Source organism: Aedes aegypti, chromosome 1 (assembly GCF_002204515.2).
Source record: "Aedes aegypti strain LVP_AGWG chromosome 1, AaegL5.0 Primary Assembly, whole genome shotgun sequence".
NCBI classification, from domain to species: Eukaryota; Metazoa; Arthropoda; class Insecta; order Diptera; family Culicidae; genus Aedes; species Aedes aegypti.
The window spans coordinates 26,657,864-26,679,581 of NC_035107.1; the positions used below are offsets into that span (position 1 = coordinate 26,657,864).

At 41.7% G+C, this 21,718-nt stretch overlaps 1 protein-coding gene across 7 annotated transcripts in view; it reads right to left on the reverse strand.

Annotated features, from left to right (window-relative positions):
• Positions 1 to 21,718, reverse strand: part of LOC23687811 (CREB-binding protein) — an 80,366-nt gene that overhangs the window by 14,210 nt on the left and 44,438 nt on the right. For all 7 annotated transcript variants that reach the window (XM_021839216.1, XM_021839217.1, XM_021839215.1 and 4 more), the window contains 7 exons: positions 15,173 to 15,253; positions 14,162 to 15,104; positions 8,954 to 9,187; positions 8,656 to 8,886; positions 8,192 to 8,589; positions 7,663 to 8,110; positions 7,216 to 7,599 (listed from right to left, as the gene is read on the reverse strand). In XM_021839216.1, the coding sequence (XP_021694908.1) occupies positions 7,216 to 7,599; positions 7,663 to 8,110; positions 8,192 to 8,589; positions 8,656 to 8,886; positions 8,954 to 9,187; positions 14,162 to 15,104; positions 15,173 to 15,253 (2,719 nt within the window). The remainder of the gene's footprint in view (positions 1 to 7,215; positions 7,600 to 7,662; positions 8,111 to 8,191; positions 8,590 to 8,655; positions 8,887 to 8,953; positions 9,188 to 14,161; positions 15,105 to 15,172; positions 15,254 to 21,718) is intronic.

Genomic DNA, 21,718 nt, shown 5'->3' on the forward strand with positions numbered 1-21,718 from the left:
AAGTGTCAAGGTTCATATTTGGAACCATTTTTAAAATTGAAGTTTAAAAATGTTATAGCCGTTATTTGAGCTGAAAAACTTGCTAAAGTAGTTGCAAGAACATGCTCCTTCGTATGATTAAATAAAAACAAGAATTCATTAAACATTTTAGGACCCAATTAGCCATAAATTTCCGCATGGCTCTATAAAGAATGATTGGCAGCTTGTTGGAACCGCTTCTCAAGGTATTTCAGCTTTCGCTAACCAGCGGTACATTTCCGACTTGCTGGAAAACAGCCGAAATGTTTCCCGTGTATAAGAAAGGAAGCAAGCGTGACGTTAACAACTATCGTGGGATTACATCGTTGAATGCTGTAGCTAAGCTGTTCGAGCTGGTGGTCATGGATTCGCTAAGCGCACACTGCAGACAGTATTTGAGTGCTGATCAACATGGATTCACTATCGGCCGTTCTACTACTACCAACCTGCTATGCCTTACGTCGTACATCACTGAGAGTATGAATGTTCGGGCCCAGACGGATGTGATTTACACCGATCTATCTGCGGCATTCGATAAGCTAAACCACGAAATTGCAATCGCCAAACTCGATAGGCTTGGAGTTGGAGGTAGCCTTTTGAGATGGTTCCGCTCTTACCTCACCGATCGTCAATTAGTGGTAGCTTTAGGAGAATATCGATCACCCTGCTTTTACGCGTCATCAGGCATACCACAAGGCAGTCATCTGGGTCCGTTGATTTTCCTTTTGTATTTTAACGACGTACACTTTGTTGTGGAAGGGCGTCGACTGACGTTCGCAGACGACCTAAAAATTTTTCTGCGAATATGCTCAATTGAAGATTGCCGTTATCTCCAGGACCAGATAAACGTCTTCGCTGGATGGTGTGATCTCAACCGACTAGTCGTCAATCCAGCAAAGTGCTCCGTAATCACTTTTTCACGGAAGAAACAGCCGATAATCTTCGAGTATAGCATTTTTGATACGCCAATCGAACGAGTGCAGTGCGTTAAGGATTTGGGTGTTTTGTTGGATTCGCAACTGACATTCTCCCATCATATCGCTTATATTGTCGATAAAGCATCAAGAACGCTTGGCTTCGTCTTTAGAACTGCAAAGAACTTTACCGACATCTATTGCCTGAAAGCGTTATACTGTTCCCTCGTTCGAGCAACATTGGAATATGGGTCTGCGGTCTGGAGTCCGAACTACAACAACGGATGCGAGCGAATCGAATCAGTTCAACGGAGATTTCTTCGTTTTGCACTTCGGAGGCTACCTTGGAGAGACCCTTTACGCCTTCCGAGTTACGAGAGCCGCTGCCAACTGATCGACTTGCAACCTTTGCGAATTCGAAGAGACGTTTGTAGAGCTTTAACCGTCGTCGATACTCTAAACGGAAGAATCGATTGCGAAGCTATCCTGCAACAAATGCATCTGAACGTGCAACCTCGTCCACTGCGGAATAGTTCGATGATGAGGCTTCCATTTCGTCGCACCAATTATGGATTGAGCAATGCTGTTCATGGTCTGCAACGTGTTTTTAATCGTGTGGCGTCGATCTTCGATTTCCATCTGACACGAAATATGCTTCGTCGAAAATTTTCTAGCTTTTTCGCTGGCCGGAGGGACTGAAGACATATTTTAAGTTTGAAATGTTTTACGATCTTGACTTTTTTATATTCAATGTTTTGCCATGTTTGTTTTGTTATATAATATGTATTTTTGTTTTTATTTTTAATATCATTGGGACTATACATAGTCTGTTGATGTAAACCTAAATAAATAAATAAATAAATAAATAAAGGTTGTACACGAACACTTACACCAGCAGAGCGGAACTATAGTCAACCCGACCGCGAAGGCCTCGCGATCATATTTGCGGTAACGAAGTTCCACCGAATGCTCTTCGGTCGCTGATTCTATCTGCAAACTGACCATGCCCCACTTTTGCGGATATTCGGCTGCAAGAATGGAATTCCGGTATATACGTCAAATCGCCTGCAACGTTGAGCATTGACCCTATTGCTATACGACTTCACCATGGAGCATATCCCAACAGCGAAATTTATCAACGCTGACGTGCTTTCACGACTCATCAGTCAGCACGTTCGACCGGATGAGGATTACGTTATCGCCTCGGTCACTCTTGAGGACGATATCAGGTCAGTTGCTTCCGATACTATTAATTCCCTCCCGTTGAGTTTCACGACCGTACAGAAAGTCATTCAGTCCGATCCAATCACAAAGAAGGTACCATCGCTACATGCACGAAGGTTGGCCAACGATGAAGCCAGTGGCGACTCGTAACCTTACTTTTTACCTGTTCTACGACTCTAAAAATGACTATTTCGACAAATTTAGATTATAAATCGAAAAGTTAGTTATTGAAATCGTCCATTCTAACAAATTTCTACTCATTACATGCAAATTTGTTCGTGAAACAGGTAGATTTGAGGTTAGGGAATCGCCACTGGATTAAACAAGTCGCCGAACCGGAATTGAAACAATTTTCCAACCGTCAGGACTCACTTAAATACCACGGATCAAGGTTGTATACTTTTCGGCGATAGTCAATGTACCGCCAGCGATGCTTAGACCAACTTCATCATGGCCACCCTGACATTCAACGTATGAAAGCGATTGCTCAATCGTACGTGTACCGTAAAGTGCCGTAATTCAGCGCAGTTAACGAATAAAACATTTCAAATGCTTAATTAAAAATTAGTATTGCATCAACAAAAAAGCTTTATGGGTGGATTGCTAGCAAATCTGTTTTAGATTATGGCAAAAATATAAACTAGACTATATTCACACGTTACAATTGTGATTTTTTTGAAATAGTTCACTCGTTGAAATTGCTTAATTCCGCGCATTTTTTACACTCTTTTCCATATTCCGCGCAGAAGAATGCCTAATTACGCGCACTTGCAAAACAATCAAATTATCATTAAGGGTATTCACTTAACGGCGTAACCCCTCGCGTATATCGTGATAAACTGAGTAACTAGAATCTTTCACGTAATTGCGTAAACTGTGAAGGAAATATTTCAAATTGTTGAAATTGGTTTGTTTTTCAATCTAGGAAGGCGTTGTTTATCGTAACAACTGTCGTCATGTAAATAACAAACAAACATTTTTCCAATTTGGAAAATGAAGTCAGCAAAAATGGGTTGAGATTCAAGAGAAGCACGAGTGAAAATGTTGATCTCTAGGTGATCCGTAAATGCCTGAAATGGTCTGAAATGCCTGGAGAGCAACCATGAGAATAAATTTTGCCAGTAATTTGGAGGACCTTTGTAGGAGGTGGCGCCAGGGGAGAAGACAGTGATGGGCGGTGATTGCGTTTCAAGCACGAGGTGTGCGTTAAATTCCTTATATTCCTTGATAAATACTCGACCCAATTTATACAACCCAATTGTTATCGAAGCCCATTTTTTTAATCGGATTTAGTTTGAATTTTCATGCACTTAATTACTTGAATATTGTTCAACATAACTATAGAACTTAACAACACTCCATCTTGCGACACTCAATTTTTCATCTCATAAATGAACCTATCACAATTACATCAAAGACAAATTGCATTAATGAAACAGCAGCCAAATCTACGTAGAAACCTTCAATTTTTCCATTAATTCCATTCCATTTTTTCAAGTTCAAACGTTCAAACAACAACAATCGTTGAAATGACATACGTTTGCAGTAGGTAACTAGATTATTGATTACTCTTTTGACATCGCACTGAGTTAGATGAGGAATATTTCATTTGAAATATTTCTTCGCAACAATTACGCAAAATCTCAAGTTACGCAGCTTTAAGTGAATCCCCCTATTAATTTTGTATAAGGCAGCATCCATTCATTACGTAACGCTGAAAGTGAACATTTTCAACCCCCTACCCCCCCTCCATAACACTTTTTGTATGAAAAAAGTAAAGTTTTGTATGAGCTGTAACGTAGACTTTTTTCAGCATTTGGACGTTTCGCGACTGCGGAGACGTTGATATTTTTTCCTTTTCCTTGTCAGCTTTGGGGTTGCATGTTATTCCAGAAGAAATTTCAAAAAAATATGCAGTTTGGCGAAACCGCCCCGACTACCTCTAAACACTTAAATTATTTTACCGTGATCCGTGAATTTCACCGTAATCTCAACAGCTGATCAGTTCGGTAAAATAAAACACCGTAATTCCGTCGAAATTCAACGGATTGCGGTGAAATTTTACCGAAAACTGTAAAAATTTACCGTACTCCGTTAATTTATTTCAACGAAATTTTCAGCTGTTGAGATTACGTTGAATTTCACGGATTCCTGTAAAATAATTTAAGTCTGTATATTTGTATTCTGCACTGTTCATACAATAACAAATTTTTATGGACCTTGGTTTTGGACAAACTTTTCCTCCCACCATGAATGACCACGTGGTTTCTGAACGGACGCTAGTTTCCCTGTAAATGGGCTTTCCCGATATTCCGGTTGTTTGCGAAACGTATTTATGCATGAAAATACCATGACCCCACAGTTATGGATCAAATAGTGTGAAGTCCAACCTATAAAATTCAATAAAACGACATGGAAAACGTAAAATTGTAATTTAAAAGAAAGAATTGAATCGTTTCACATTGGAACTACGGTTAGTAAACTGTTTTGAGTGCAATATTTACATAGGATTGCATAAAAATTAAAAATTGTATCGGTTTCTGAAAACCATATTATGGATCAATTTTCATATTATGGATCAAATTGTGACATATTACGGATCAGTGCGCAAAATCAAGAAATTTTGAACTCAATGCATCTGTATTGTATGATTTTGCGAAAGTTAACAATGTGTCACATATTACTGCAAAAAATAGCAGTGTCAGAGCTGGAAACAAGGGTAAAATTCCATTTTTGTTGTGATACTGCATTGTAATAACTGAGACATGTACTGTTTTCGCTTCACACCAAGTTTTCCACCCATTTTTGTCTGTTGAAAAATGAAATTTACAAACCTTGATGTTTTATTAGTTTCATCCTTAGTGCTATTGTCTGAAAATGTCGAATCCAATGCTTAAAACGGCAGAAATCTACATTCTTTGGAAGTGATCCATAACCGTGGTAAACAATCATTTCCTGGTCCATATTATGGATCACTAGTCAAAAGTATTAATATTCGGTATTTAGAATCAACAATCAGGAAAAATGTTTTCCAAAGATGAATTCATACTAAAACAAAGCGAACGAGCATGTTTTATACTATAACATTTGAATTTTACCACCTGTGGGAGCTTATGAATGCTGACGGCACTTCTTACAGTAAACGGCTATATAATGATGGCTGTGTGGTACCAACTAAACATTTGCCAAAAACACCGTTATTTAGCGGATGAATGGTTGTGCTTAACATTACAAATGGTAGAAGACAAATAGTATGACATAGGAAAAAATATGTTTTACGTCAACGTTTATGTTTTGAGCGAGTTATCCGATGTTGAACGCCAAAGTGATCCGTCACTGTGGGTGATCCGTAACTGTGTGGGCATGGTAATTCCTTAGATAAATATTCAGCTGTGAAGACCAATATAGCATGTTTTACTTGTTTGTTGTTCTGTAAATAGCAGTGCTCGGAAATAGAGACTTATAAAAAATGACGTGCCCTAATGCCGCGCAATACTTTTTGGAATAAATCTCAATAATTATGCTAATATTTGATAAGATTTCATAGAAGCATCATGAAACACATCTGTAGCAAGTAGTTTCATAGAATATTGCATATATAATAAAACATTTTCAATATAGAAATCACGTTTGTTTGTGTCCTACAGTCTTAGCACGGACGCTAAGGAAATTGAAAAAATGGCGTCTACTCAGACGGGCCTCCACTGATTTTTTTTTTACGGCGCGAAAAACTGCTCTATTTGCTTTTATTTGTGATTCAATCTTATTCTAAATCAAAGTTGCATCAAATGGCGTTAAAAGTTGCTGCAGTATTGATGTGTATTTTCATATGTAAATAATTTTGTATGAAATGCGCGGAATTAGGCAATGCGCTGAATTAGGGCACTTTACGGTACTGTCCAACTGCAGAAACATGTTCGGTCGTCCAATCCGGACGTGTATGGAGCTACTTCGTCCGCCTGCCAACCATTCATCGACGTACAACGAGGGCCACAAAGTGAAGCGAAGCTACCATCGAGATGATGAAGTCTTTTCGAAGCTCTACATCAACAACAACTAGCATTGGGCACCATGAATTGTACTGGAAAAAACTGGCAACGTAATGTACAATGTTTGGATTGACAACCGCATGCTCGTTCGATCCCACATCAATCAATTGAAGGATCGAAATGAATCTGATCATCATGTGAAGGCTCAGCTTGGAAACAGTGTCAAACTGCCCATCAAAATCTTGCTTGATGCGTGGAATCTACCCGCTCCACGATCACCAACCAATCCACCAAACCCGACGCCGTCAGTGGGACAAATTCATCCTCCGTCGACTCCCAACGCAAGTGTTCATCTGCTGGTACAGTCACCGGACCTTCTATCATCTTTATCAGCAATATCACCCACTTCCTCGTCGACCTATGTGCAAGTCTCGGCGTCCAGGGCAGATTCCGCCACACCGGACTTCCAGTGTGCCATCGAACCTCAACAGGTATCAGCTGCCCCGGCTCCTCGCCGTTCTTCACGTGTCCGAAAAGCGTCTCAGAGATTCCAGCCGTACCTCCGATATTAGAGGGGAGATGTTGGGACCTTGGACAACCCTAATCAACAACTTTACCAGCTGGGCTCACGGACGGCAGTGAAGCTGTCATTTCGTCGACGCCGTGACAGCACGCTACTATTGAACCAGTTGAAAAGAAGCGAAGAAACCGCGAACATCTCATTTCCACCATTGTTATTTTATATCGTTAAATATATCCTTTTATGGTGGTAAGCTCCATCGAAGTTAATACGCCAATCGCGTATTATCCTCGATTTTACTATAGTAGTGAGATTTCTTACGCCCAATACAATTTATTTTTAATATTCATACAAAAAATCTTACCATGGGGGGAGGGGGGGTTGAAATACCTCGAAAATTGTCTTACGTAATTAATGGATCGCCCCTTAGACAACCATTGTTACTAGAGATCAAGTATACCTCTGCATCTTCACAGTTGTCATGGATAGGATATTGAGTTTGTAAGATGAGGTCAAGATCCAATATAACAATAAAAAATGTTATACTTACACCCTGCATCGGATTCGGTTGCTGCGGCTGCTGCTGGCCCTGCATCATGCCGGGCAGATTGGGCCGCATGCCCGGAGGATTCTGCTGCCCACCGGCGTTCGGATACCGCGGATTTCCCCACTGATCCAGCTGGGCCATCACGTTCTGTCCGCCGGCACCGACCACTGGACCACCGGCTCCCATCGGCACTCCTCCCACGACACCCGGCTGCTGCTGATTGGGTCCGCCCATTCCACCAACACCCGCCACTCCGCTGACTCCACCCATGTGACCGCCGGCTCCCATCGCCCGCTGCATCACCGGTGGCGGCATTTGACTGCCACCCGGATTCACCTTGCCGAAGCTGGCGTGCGGTGCTTGCTGCCTCGCTGCCTCCTCCTGAACCTGATTGTAGAAAAAATGGGATTATCAGGATTAATCGATTACCTGCTTCTCTGCGACTCTTACCTGTTTCAGCGCCTGCATCACATTCGGCGGCGGTTGCGCCTCCGGTTTCATAGCCATGCCCGGCGGATGCGGACTGCCCATGCCGCCGATTTGCGACACCGGGCTTGGCGCGGCCGAAGGGCTCATTCCACCGCCTGGCGTTCCGACGGGACCGACGCTGCCCGGACCAACCATGCCACCGCCGGCGCCTGCACCAGCGGATCCCACTGATCCGACACTGCCGGGTCCACCGGTCATCCCGCTGGGTCCCATTCCACCTGCACCGGCACCGCCGCCCATTCCGTTCGGGCCCACCGGGCTCATACCACCTCCGGCGCCCACACTGGGCGGCCCACTGGTTCCCGGGAGTGAGCTTGGCCCACTCGATACCAGCGGTTGCGACGGGGCTCCCACTCGAGTAGTGTTCATTACGGCCATACGGCGCCTCAATAGTTGCTGCTGTTGTAGCCTGCGATTTAGGGGGAACTCGATTAGTTTCAGATCGAAGTGAAAAGGAAAATAGTGCACAGTGGACCAAAAAACTACTTACCTCTGCTGTAGCTGTTGCTGCTTCAGCTTGTGCTTGATGTTCGGGCAGAACGGCACCAGGCACTTGGCCTCCTGGCAGTGCTTGGCGTGGTAACAGCACAGCGCAATGAGCTGCTTGCAAATCGGACAACCGCCGTGCGTCTTCCGCTTGCAGTGCTTCGTATGCTGGACCACCCGTTTCATCTTCTGACAGCTCGGCAGGCGACAGTTGGCGTCGCGACATTGACACGCGTGGACCAACGACTGGATGCACCGCTGAATGGACTGTTTGCGCGCTTCCTGCGGGTTCGTTTGCTTGATATCGGTCGGGGACGAACCGTCGTCCAGGTCGAAGCCGAGCTTCTCCATCTTGTGCGGATGGCCGATCTTCTCCTTGCACGTGAGACACAGATCGAAGTCCTGCGAAGGAAAAAAGGAAGTTAGCGGATGCTCTATCGAGGATCCTAGGGGGGAGAGGAAACTTACGTCGCACACGGTGCAGTGGTAACGCGTCTCCACGTGGTTCTTGCAGTTGTTGCACGTGTAGACGAACTTGTCCTGGCCTTGGTTGTGCAGCTCGTACAGCATGCACAGTGTACTGAACTGCGCCCGCCGAAGCGAGGAGAACTCGAAGTGCTTGTCGCGGGCCAACGTGAGGAATGCATCGCGACCGTCCATCAGGTCACAGTTGATGAGCGGATCCGGGTCTTGGATGGGCTGTTGAAACGGAATGAATGAAGTTAGCTTAGGTACGTCAGGGACAAATGTCCGCGGGGGAACTTACCGCCAAACTGGCAGCCGACTGCGCCGAGTGCAGCCGAATCACGAAGAACACCTCCTTGTGCTTCTCCATGGTGGCGAAGATCTTCGCACTGAGATCGTTGCCGTTTTGGTCGTTGCTCTTCTTGTTGTTCTTGCGCTGCGCGGCCTTCGATTTGTTCGACTTTTTGGCCTTCTTCTGGCCGCCCTTCTTCTTGCCGTCCGCTCCGGTGTCGCTGTCGTCGTTCATGGACATGATCTGGGTGGGAAGGAATTGTTAGAGATCGTTATCTACGAGTTGGAAGATTCTAGACAGTTAGAAATGTGGCAGATTCTGGACAGCGAATTTCTAAAGGAACACTGGAAGATACAGAACCGAATCTGCGAAAGATTCCGAGGAGAATTTGCAGGAAATTTCGAAAGAGAATCTGTGTAAGATTCCAAAGGAAGTCTACGAAAAATTGCGAAGAGAATCCCTAGAAGATTTCAAACGAAATCTGTAGAAGTATTCACAGAAGGGAATGTGGAGGAATCCAAAGATAATTTGCAAAAGATTCTGAAGGGAATATGCGGTAGATTTCAAAAGAAGTCTGTGAAATATTCTGAAGGGAGCCTGTGAAATATTTCAAAAGAAATCCGTGGAAGATTCCGAAGAGGAACTACGAAATATTTCGAATTTACGGAAGATTCCGAAGGGATTTTGTGAAGGATTACGAAGAGAATCTACGAAAGATTCCGATGGGATCCTGAGAAGAAATCCAAAAACAATCCGCAAAAGATTCTGAAGGGAATCTGAGGAAGATTCCAGAGGCAATCTGCAGAGGATTCCGAAGAGAATCTGGAGGAAATTCCAAAGGGAGTCTGCGTAAGATCCTGAAGGGAATCTGCGAGTGATTCTTAAGGGAATCTGCGGAAGATTTCAATGGGAGTATACAAAAAATTGTGTAGGGAATCTGCGAATGTTTTTGAAAGGAATCTATGGAAGATACCGAAGGGATCCTGCGAAGGAATACGAAGGAAATGTACGAAAGATTCCGATGGGCTTTTGTGGAGGAATCCAAAAATTATCTGCAAAAGATTCTGAAGGAAATCTGAGAAAGATTCCAAAGGCAGTCTGAAGAAGATTCCGAAGAGGATCCGAAGGGAATCTGCGAATGATTTCAAAAGTTCAAAAGATGCTGAAGGGAGTCTGTGAACTATTCTGAAGGGAGCCTACGAAATATTTCAAAAGGAATCCGTGGAAGATTCCGAAGGGAAACTGCGGAATACTTCAAATTTACGGAAGATTCCGAAGGGATCTTGTGAAGGAGTACGAAAAGAATCTACGAAAAATTCCGATGGGATCCTGAGGAGAAATCCAAAAATAATCAGCAAAAGATTCTGAAGGGAATCTGAGGATGATTCAAAAGGCAATCTACAGAGGATTCCGAAGAGAATCTGTGGTAGATTCTGAAGGGCATCTGCAAAAGATTCCAATGGGAGTATACGAAATATTTGGATGTGCTTTTGTGAAGGATTTCAAAAATAATCTACAAAATATTCAAAAGGAGTCGGCGAAAGATTCTGAAGGAAGTCTGTGAAATATTCTGAAGGAAGCCTACGAAATATTTCAAAAGAATTCCGTGGAAGATTCCGAAGGGAAACTCCGGAATACTTCGAATTTACGGAAGATTCCGAAGGCATCTTGCGAAGGATTACGAAAAGAATCTACGGAAAATTCCGATGGGATCCTGAGGAGAAATCCAAAAATAATCCGCAAAAGATTCCGAAGGGAATCTGCGGAAGATTTCAAAAGGAATCTGTGGAGAGTAAACTGCTAAGGGAAACTGCCGAATAATCCGTATCTGCAGAAGATTTCGAAGGGAATGTACGAAAGATTTCGATGGGATCCTGTGGAGGAATCAAAAATAATCTGAGAGAGATTCCAAAGGCAATCTGTGGAAGATTCTGAAGGGAGTCAGCGGATGATTTTAAAATGAATCTCTGGAGAAATTCTGAAGGGAAACTGCCTAATGCTCCGAATCTGCGGAAGATTCCGAAGGAATTTCTGGACAATTCTTAAGGGAAGATTTCATTTGCAAGTGAATCTTTAGAAATCTTTAGAAGATTCCTAAGGACCCCCAGGATGATTCCAAAGAGAAATTTTTGGAAGATAGAAATGGGAATCTTTATCTTTGAATGTTTTCAAAGGGAAATTTGTGAATGTTATCGAAATTTTATGAAGGAATCTTCGGAAGGGTTTCTGACAGGTTTCCTGAGGGAATCTCTGATGCATTCCGAGAATATAACGATTTAAAAAGGGATTCTGTTGAAAATTCCTAGAGGAATCATTATTAAATTCCTGGGAGAATCTTTGGAAGATTCCTGGGGAAATCTTTAGAATCTTTAGAGGATTCTAGGACAAATTTTCTAAAGATTTTTGGTAGAATCTTTTGCAGATTACTGGGGGATTCTTTGGAAGTTTCCTGGGCAAAATCTTTGGAAGATTTTTGGAGGAATCTTTTGAAGATTCTTGGGCGAATTTTTGGACGATTCTTGGGGGATTCTCTGGAAGATTCCTGGGGAAATCTTTGGAAGATTTCTGGGCGAATCTTTGGACAATTACTGGAGGAATCTTTGGAAGATTCGTGAAAGAACTTCGGATGATTCTTGGGAGAACCCTTGGAAGAATCCTGGGGAAATCTTTTGGAGATTCCTGTGGGATTCTTTGAAAGATTCATAGGAGAACTTTTGGAAGATCCCTGGTGTAATGTTTGAAAGATTCCTGAGGGTATCTTTGGAAGATTTCTGACGGAATCTTTGGAAAATTCCTGTGAAATCTTCAAACCATTCCTAGGAGGGTAAGAAGATTCATGGGGAAATATTTGAAAGATTCCTGGCGGAATCTTTGGAAGATTCCAGAAGAAATCTTCTGAAGATTTCTGGTAGACTCTTGGGCAGATTCTTGGGGGAGTCTTTAAAAGATTTTAGGGCAAATTCTTGGAGGAATCTTTAGAAAATTCCTGGGTGAATCTTTGGACGATTCCTGGGGAAATCTTTGGAAGATGTTTGGAGGAATCTTCCAGGATGGATTCTTTGAAAGATTCATGAGGGAACCTTTGGAAGATCCCTGGTGTATTTTCTTAAAGATTCCTGAGGATATCTTTGGAAGATTTCTGACAGAATCTTTGGAAAATTCCTGGGCGAATCTTCGAGACATTCATAGGAGATCTTTGGAAGATTCCTGAGGGAAGCTTTGGAAGATTCTTGGGAAAATCTTTGAAAGATTTCAGAGGGATTCTTTGAAAGATTCATAGGGGAACCTTTGAAAGATCCCTGGTGTAATTTTTGAAAGATTCCTGAGGATATCTTTGGAAGATTTCTGACGGAATCTTTGGAAAATTCCTGGGAAATCTTCAAGACATTCCTAGGAGATCGTTAGAAGGTTCCTGAAAGAAGCTTTGGAAGCTTCTTGGGGGAATCTTTGGCAGATTCCTGGGGAAATCTTTAGAAGATTCCTGGGGAAATTTTTGGATGATTCCAGGAGAAATCTTCTAAAGATTCCTGATAGACTCTTGAGCAGATTCGTGGGAGAGTCTTTGGAAGATTCCAGGGGAAATCTATGAAAGATTGGTTGGAAGTTTCCTGGTGGAAATCTTTGAAAGATTCCTGGGCAAATCTTTGGAAGATTCCTGGGAAAATCTTTGGACGACTTCTGGGGGAATCTCTGGAAAATTCCTGGGATAATATTTGGAAGATCTCTATGGGATTCTTTGAAAGATTCATGGGGAAACCTTTGGAAGATCCCTGGTGTAATCATTGAAAGATTTCTGAGGGTGTCTTTGGAAGATTTCTGGGGGAATCTTTGAAAAATTTCTTCAAGAGATTCCTAGGAAATCTTCAAAAGATTCCTAGGAAATCTTCATGAGATTCCTAGGAAATCTTTGGAAGATTCCTGGGGGAAGCTATGGAAGATTCCCGGGGGAAGATTTAGCAGATTCTTAAGGGAATTTTCGGCAGATTCCTAGGGGAACCTTTGAAAGACTTCTGGGAGAATCTTTGGAAGATTCCAGAGAGAATCATTGAAAGATTCCTGGGGACATCTTTGGAAGATTTCTAGGGAGAATCTTTGGAAAATTCGTGAGGTAATTTTTGCAAGAATCCTGGGGGAATCTTTGGAAGATTCTAGCGAGAACCTTTGGAAAATTTTGGAAGTAAATGAAAAATAGGGGAATAGAAGGTTTCAAAGGGGGGGCCTAGGATTACACCAAAAGGAATCTTTGGAAGTGTTCTGAGGGAATTATCGGAAAATTCTTAAGGGGTTCTTTTGGATCACTGAACGATTCCTAAGAGAATCTCTGGACGATTCATGAGGGACGATTGCTGAAGAATCGGTAGAATTCTGAAGGGAATCACTCGACAATTTCCAAGGGAATTTTAAAACGATTCTAAAGGGGATCACTAGACAATTCACAAAGGAATTTCTTGACGATTCCTAAGCAAATCTGGACGAATTGTGGGGGAAATCCTTAAAACGATTCTGAAGGGAATCTCTGATCGATTTCGAAGGGAATCTCTCGTCGGTTTCGATGAAAAATGCTGGATGATTCTGAAGGGAATCTTTTGACGACTCCGAATAAAAATCTAGGAGATTCTAACAAACCTGGAAGATTTTGGAAAGAATCAGAGATTTCAGAGTGAATCTTTGAAATTTCAGGAAAGTAACCTGGTAGTTTTTATGGAAATCTGTAGCATTTTTGTGGAAATTGCAAAAGTTTGGGGCAGATATCTGAGAAAATTCAACAAAAATTCGAATAGTTTATACAGAAATCTTGGAGATTTTTTACATAGAGTTTTTATCACATTGAAAATATTGTCAAGAATCTAAAAAAAATCTAGAGATTATAAGGGGAATGTTGAAGATTACGGAAGAGAATCTGATAAATTTTTAAACAAATTGTTGCTGGGCAGGAGTTCGGCAAATTTCGAAGGCACTCGGAAAAATTCTAAATCAGTTAAGAAGCTGAAAGATTCCGTTTCGATATCAGGAATATTTTGAAGGAAGCTTTGGAAGTTTCTGACGGAATCCGGGAACAAATACGAGTGAACAGACGAAAATCCTTGCAATAGTGGAAAAAATCCTTGTTCATAACTTCAGATAGACTACTAGAGACTTGAAATTTCCATTGACGTATGATAGGTTCCTCGACCAGGAATAGAAATGAGAGATTCTGAATGCTACCAAAACACTCACATTGGCAGCTGCTTCCTCGCGTTCCGCTTGCTTGCGCTTCTCCTCCTCCTCCTGGTCGAGCTCCTTGATGCTTTCCTCCAGCACATTGGGCCAGAAATCGCCCTCGAAGTACGGCAGCTCGGACGCCGACTGCAGTTTGTCCTCCATCGCCTGCTTGAGGATGTCCTTGTAGTCCTGGATGGTCCGCTCGACCATGCCCTTGTCCAGCATCTTCTTGTACCATTCCTGGAGCCGCTTCGGCTTGGGAATTCGCTGCTCCGGCGGATGACAGTGGAAAATGTAGTCGTCGCCTTCGGACGGGGGACAGGCCCAGATGTGAGCCATCGTGTAACCGAGCTGCTTGGCGTAGTCCATGTAACCGAGCAGGATCTCGTGGTAGACGGAAGTACGGTACTGTCGCGGCCGGAAAAAGTGCACCGAGTCCAGATAGGCGATGTAGACTCGCCTCGTGTTGGGTGCAGCACATTCCGAGCCGTATTCTTGCACATGCATACCGAAGAAGCACACGTCGATGCCGTCCACTTCCTCAAAGGCAAACAAGGCCTTCGCTCGGTACGGGAACTCCGCCAACATTTCGCCGTTTTCGACGAACCGACTGCGCATGCCCGGCTTGACTTCAACGATCTTGTCCGAACTGGACACGACCCTGATGTGCACCTCTCCCGCACCGGCCTCCTTCTTCTTGAGGAAATTGTTCACCCTCGTTTCGATGTAGGTGCCCAGCTTGGACGTGGGTAACCGCTTGGCGTTGAATTTGTTGTCTTTCCGCTTGGAGGCCTTCTTCTTGAGGCAGTTGTCGCACACGAAACCACCCGGCCAGATGGACTCCAGATACAGGACACAGATCTGGTGCTGCTTCCGGCCGCAGTCCAAACACATGACGAACGGCTCCAGCTCCAGGTGGTCGTTCTTCATCTCCTTGAACTGGTCCTTCTTGATTTGACTGGTGGGAAAAAATAACGGTCACGATTAAGATAGTTAGTTTGGAGGAGAGAATCGAGGGATACTCACGTTTGGGTCTGCAGCGGATCGTCTCCGAGGGTCACCATGTCGCCTGGGATGTCGTTGAAACACTTCTGGCAGTACGTATATCTGGTAGATAGTGGTCCAAAAGATCTTTAGTGTCAGTCATCGAATGGATCGATGGAATTTGAGTGATACGGTGATGGTGATTGTTATTTGATTTAATATTACATGGACAATGGTGGTGAGCATTTACAAGAGTGAAGAAGATGCGTGCGCGCGTCCAGTATTAGAGAGGGGGTTTTAGCGCAATGTAAGGAAGTTGACGCGGGCGCAGAATGCAATTCAGACACACATATGACAGGTGAAGTACATAAAACGAAACAAGATATTAATTACATTAGGGGGTGATACTTGTTAGCAGGGATAGCTGAGACTAAAGGGATAAATAGTTGGGTTTTAGTATTAATCGGTTAAGGAATAATTAAGCAATCTCGGTAATGAAAGGAACAGCATAATGGCACTCATTTTGGGACACTCATTCTCTGGTATGTGGTAGTCTTTCAGATGACTTCCCCAGAAAAAAAAAACTGTCTTCGTGAATAGAAAGATGCTATTTAATAGCAACAAGTTTGAATCGTCCTACGATAGAAACCATTCAGCTTATCAGTCGTACGTAACTCATCTCCATCGACGGAATGAGATCCCTTCCCAAAATAATCCGATACCGATCGCCCATCTGTTGGTAAACAAAAATCGTTTTTAAACAATTTTCACCCCCAAAGGAGAAAAAAACCTTCATTCTTCGGTAAGCCGAATGAAAAAGAGAAATCTCGTGCCGTTTCCCAGCGACACAAAAAGTCGCTGAGACAACTTCATAAATTCCCATTCAAACACAGTCACAAATCGCTCTTTGTTTCCCACCAGTGTTGTGCCGATTGGTGGTCTAATGGCAACCTTCGTTCAATGTGGTGTTACCATTTTCATTCTCTTGTGAGAGCAGAAATTCCCCTACAAATTTATCGAAAACCATCACCCGATTTGAGCGAGTGTCCTACAATCTTGAAAGAGATAGATTGACACTCACCGAGAGTTCATTCATATCCCCACTCCTGGTGCTCTTTCAAACATCCTCTCTCGCTCTTTGATCCTCTTTGATTGACTGAGACTGAGCGCTCGCTCGATTGACACGAATCGCAGCAACTTCTTGAGATTCCATAATGGAATCTCAATCTCATTCTTTAGATACACTCCGAAAATTGCGCACCCAAATTTGCGATGATTTCTCATGAAGTCCCAAATTCTGGGCATCAATTTCACAAATTAAAGGAAATTAAAGGGAATTTTTAAACAAACAATCGCAACTTGTGTGAGAACTATTGTTTGCGTGTCAAACCGAGGTGGGATCAATCTCTTCTCGTCTCAATTTTGGCGTAACACTCACACCAGCAAACCCCCCTCAGAGAAAGTTCCAATCTCACTATCTACTAACGACCTAATAAAGGTTATTATTGTCCGGATCGCACCATTACACCCACCAGCACACACCATCAACACTCAACAGTAATGTGGAGCATTTGGAGAATCGTCGTCGAGGATTCTCTCGCTCTTTGGATCACTCAGTAAGCTCGCGCAGTGTTGAATGTTTTGTTCATTGATCAATCGCAGTAAGTAGTTGCAATGATCACCGAGAAGAAGAGAGCGCAATTCAACTGATAGTTTACAACAGCTTGTTGTGTAGATGTTTAAGCTGAAATATTTGTTTGCTGTTTGTAGTCGGGGTTTTGCGTCTGCTGTTTTGTGACATTGAACTCGGTGCGCAGATTGTGTCGTCGTTGCATTTCCGACTTAGAGACTCGACGACAACAAACAACTGGCTCTTCAATTTGCTTGAGACAGAATGTTTCGTCTCTATGAATGAGAAAAGAAAATATTCTACCTAATGTTGATTGAGGTTTTGATCCTAGAAGTTAACAGGCTCTACAATAATGTAAGTGAAGCTTCAATTGAACATGTAAGGCCTTTTATGCAGATTCAAGTTTGCTGTTCTTTCATAGGGTTTAGGTCGATCTTGGTTCTCCCGGTCTTCACATGATTTGAAATCGATTATGTTTACTAGTTTTTGACAATCTTGTGAAGCTACCAAGTAGCATTAGCTTGGAACTGACAACGTCTCATTAAGCTTTGTTGGCAAGCTAATAACAACTGTAGACTCTGTATCTGATGTCACGGGAAAGTGGGCTCGTGATAATTTCTTACACTGCCAGCTAAAGTTCCATCGCCATAGCGATATGCTTGGAGTTGCAGGTCTTGAAACGCAATCCAAAATTGTAACAGCCTGGGATAGTTTTATTATTTTTCCCTTTCTGTTCGATTCGAATGCAACAACAGAATCATTTCTTTGAATTCATTAGAAATAATCTTCTTGATCACATCGAATTTCTTCGTGTCATTGCGTCACCATGCCTTGCTACCTATCTAATAAGTTCAATAGACGATGGACACGTATCTAGGAAGCTATCTAGCCTTCAATAACTATCTTGCCTTACTGGTTAGACTAAGACATGAGTGGCCTCTGATGTCCGAACATCTTCATTTGACTCTGTCCATAGCGATGCATTGCCAGTCATTCTGCGTAGAGTCCGCAGATCACCTTGTTGATTGCTCTCAAAAGCCATTCTCAATGGATTGATATCCAACGTTCTTGTGGCTTGCAAGCCCCACCGAAATCTCACTTATTATGCGGCGTAGTCGAATTGGCTTGATTCATGCAATTTATGGTTCATCCGCCTTGTCCACGCTACTTCGACCTAGATGGTCTTTATAACCAAGAGCGCTTTGATTTTCTACAGGCTATTAGCGTTTTGGAGATAGTCAACGTCGTCGAATTTATTCGATCAAAGAGTTCTGCGAAGTTCAAAGTCGCCACTAATTGCAGCTATGATGCGTATCTGGATTTATACTTTGGTGTAGTTGTCGGCGGTCTCCAGTAAGTCCTAGTCCTAGTAGAACCCCCATTATGACGTCGAACGCAGCTCATGTGGACAAGATTATAGAAGCAGAAGTACAAGGACGACTTCTGTAAAAGGCCATTGAGGATTGCGAGAACGACAAAACTACGCATCATGGGCGTTTGCGTTGATGATGACGTTAATACGAGAGGCTCTTGACAAGCGGTGAAACCGGATCAAAACCCGGCGGTCGACCCGGATTTGGACGGCCCTTACGGACGGGCTTTAGCGACGATATGCCTAAGTATTGAGAAGAACAACTACAGCTTAGTACAACAAATGAAAACTTTGAAGAAGGCATGATATGCATTTGAGGCATTTCAGGATGACGGTCTTCTACGACGGTTTGGCTTGCTGGACAGATTAACATTCGTGAAGCTTGAAGAGTACGCTTGTATGAAAGATTATGTGGACGAGCTAGTCTTGATTTGAAGAAAATCACCATTGGCCGATAGTTCGCGGACGTCGTGAAGGCGAAAATATTGCAGGATGTTAAGTGGCCGTTGAAGACGTCAATCGAAGGTGCGTTGTTTACGAAGTAAAAAACACGGCAACACCCAAGACAGAAAAGAAGGCCTGGTGCGCTCGATTGACACAGCCAACAATCAGTCGATCACGTCAGTTGCCAAAGGTAAGGTCAGGGCAGGTAGCAGTCAGCAAAATAATAGTGACTTTAGTGACCAAAATGATCAAAAAAGTGACCGAAAAGTGACTTGAAAACTACAAGTATTAGTCATAAAAATGGCTAGAAATGAAAATACGTTCTACGTGTATATTTACCCCTCTACTAGCACCGTCAATTTCTTACAACAAAAAAGTATTCATATTGCGATAAGTTTTTTGTTTTTTTTTGGGGCACCATTTTTTTTACAAGTTATTAAAAAACCCTTCTCTTTTTGGAATAAGTGTCGATTTTATTCATTGGTCGTCTGGATCCAGTGATATTCCCAAATTTCTTGAGTGACCGACACGTAGACATAGCCCACGGTAATATCTCAGGCTACAGATTTTTTTCGCGTGTTCGGTCGTTCATTTTTTGAAACAATTTAATGACAGTCTGTTGATGATGTCTGAAGAAGTGAAACGATTTTATGCAACCGTTTTTGAGATATGTGCATTTGTGTTTGTGATACCACTCTGGCCGAAGGAGGATCTTGAAAACTTCAAAACAATCCATATTCTAAATTTAAGATTGCAACTTAACCTATTTGTATGATTTTTTTGTAGAGAAACTCCTCATTATCTAACATTGTACAGCTCATATTTTATTTTTTTTGATAAATTGGCCAAAACAAAATGGTGGCCAAAGAAATTGTATATGGGGAATGTCGGTCCCCTAAGGAACATCGGTATATCTTCAAACCCAAATCATCAATGATCAATATCGACGCAGATTCTGAAAATAGGAGTTTTTTGAGAACTTGTTGAAACATGGTACAAAAATATTGAGAAACAAAAAAGTTATAGCGATTTGAATGTTTTTATGGTAAAAAATGAAGCTGCTTGTAGAGGAGTTAATCAATCGACATTAGCGTTGGGCGATTTTGAATCGATGTTTGGTTTTCAATCAATCGATTTTTTAAATCGATGTTTGGAGCACCTTAGGATGAATCGATTCTCTTCATTCGATTCTTTGATTCGATTCATTTTGTTGAAATTGTTGAATATATCTTAATGAGTTTGTGGAAAGGAACCATATTTTGGACTAATTTTAAAGTAGTAAATCTGTTAGATTAATTTTAGAAACTGATTTGATTGAATGATGTTGAAATCGAATGCAAATGCGTTTGGTCTCATTCCAAGCTTCATAAGTGTCAATTTTCATCCGATTCGAAAACATCGATTCAAAGGATTCGATTAAATCGGTGAATCGATTCGGAAGTTCAAATGTGAAATGATTCAGTAACATCGATGTTCTGCACAAATTTGCCCAACGCTAATCTAAGCGAACTAAGCGAATTTAGAATGTAGAGGACTGCACTAATTTCAAATCTTTCTCAAGAGTTATCTGTCCGAGATAAGACTTGATTGTCGTGTCTAAATGATCAAAAAGATGGTACATTTGAGTTTTCACGAGACGAACATTAGTTAAATATAGGTTACTATGTTATATTGCTGATTTCAGTCGAAAAAATAACAAAACAGAAAATCAAATACATGAACTCTAGTAATCAAACTCGTGATAGAATTAGGGAAGTAGAGATGCAAAACGATAATAAATCGAGGAAAAATGTTTGTTGTAGACAAAATTGTGGCGAAAATCGTGAATGATTTTCAGAATCCTGACAGACAAAGTTCAAATCCAAACGAAAAATAGAAACTCATGCTAAATTTGTGGCATAATTTCAGTAAAATTAAACCATTTCTCCCAAATAAACAATAAGATGAATGTTGCGCATAAAGAATTAGAATATGATTGCATGCGTACTTCAAATATCTATATTTTAATTGATCGTTTCAATAAATGAATTACTTAAAATAAACATAGTGGCGACTCGTAAGCTCACTAATTTTCGACCCATTCATACGATTTTGGCCTACTTTGTATGGAAATCCGAAAATTGGCACAGATTTCTTGTAGGTCGAAAATTAGTGCTTTTCCCCTATCTGATCTACGACCTTGAAACTTACTAATGTTTCATGCTTAGATTACAAAGCAAACAGTAACTGATGGAAAAGTTGTGTAAAAAAGCAGTGTCAAGAGTAAATCAATGGAAAATGTATTGTTTAATTGTTGGAATTTCGAATGTAATTTCTGAAATGATAAGTACTAACTAGCTATTGAAGTCCTGGACAAGTTTCTGATGAACTCAGATTTTGTTTTGGATGTAATTCCTAGCCGTCTCTGGCTTATCTTCCGGATCAGCTTTGATGATGCTCTTGCAGAAAGCTTGTCTAGGATTTCTTCTAAAGCCGTAGATTACTCCGAGCAGATATTAGTCCTGGTTTTTGCCAAAATTTTATAAAATATTTCGGACAAAAAATTCATCCCAGAGTTGCTTTCTAAGTTTTGCCAGAATCTTCTCCAAAACTTTTCCCAGGAAATTTTTACATTTTCCGTTGGAAATGTCTACGGAATATTGACATGAATTATTTCAGAAAGTTAGCCGGGAGTCCATATTTTTCTTGAGTTAAGAATCTTGACGCTTTGATTCCCAAAACACACTATAATTGTCTTTATAATAACAAATATATTTCTTTCTGTTTGTGTTTGAAAATCTGACCCAGCTCAGAATATTAAATTTCATTATCATCAGAACACGAAAAAAGTGACTTTAGTGACCATTTTCCTGAAAAAAGTGACTTTAGTGACTTTTTGTTGGAAATAGTGACTTTTAAGTGACCAGGTCGAAAAAAGTGACTTGCTACCAGCCCTGTAAGGTGAAATTCGACCTTGAAGTAGGGCCAATCGAAATTCAAGATGTTTTGCAAGTTCCGGATTTGGTAACTAATCTTTTATCTGTAAACAGAATATGCAAGAAAGGTCAGACGAAGGTATTCAATGCGGAGAGATGTGAAGTCGTGTCATCGCGTCTATGGATAAGAATTGTAGAGGAAACGCTTAATGAGTAATACTGTAAAT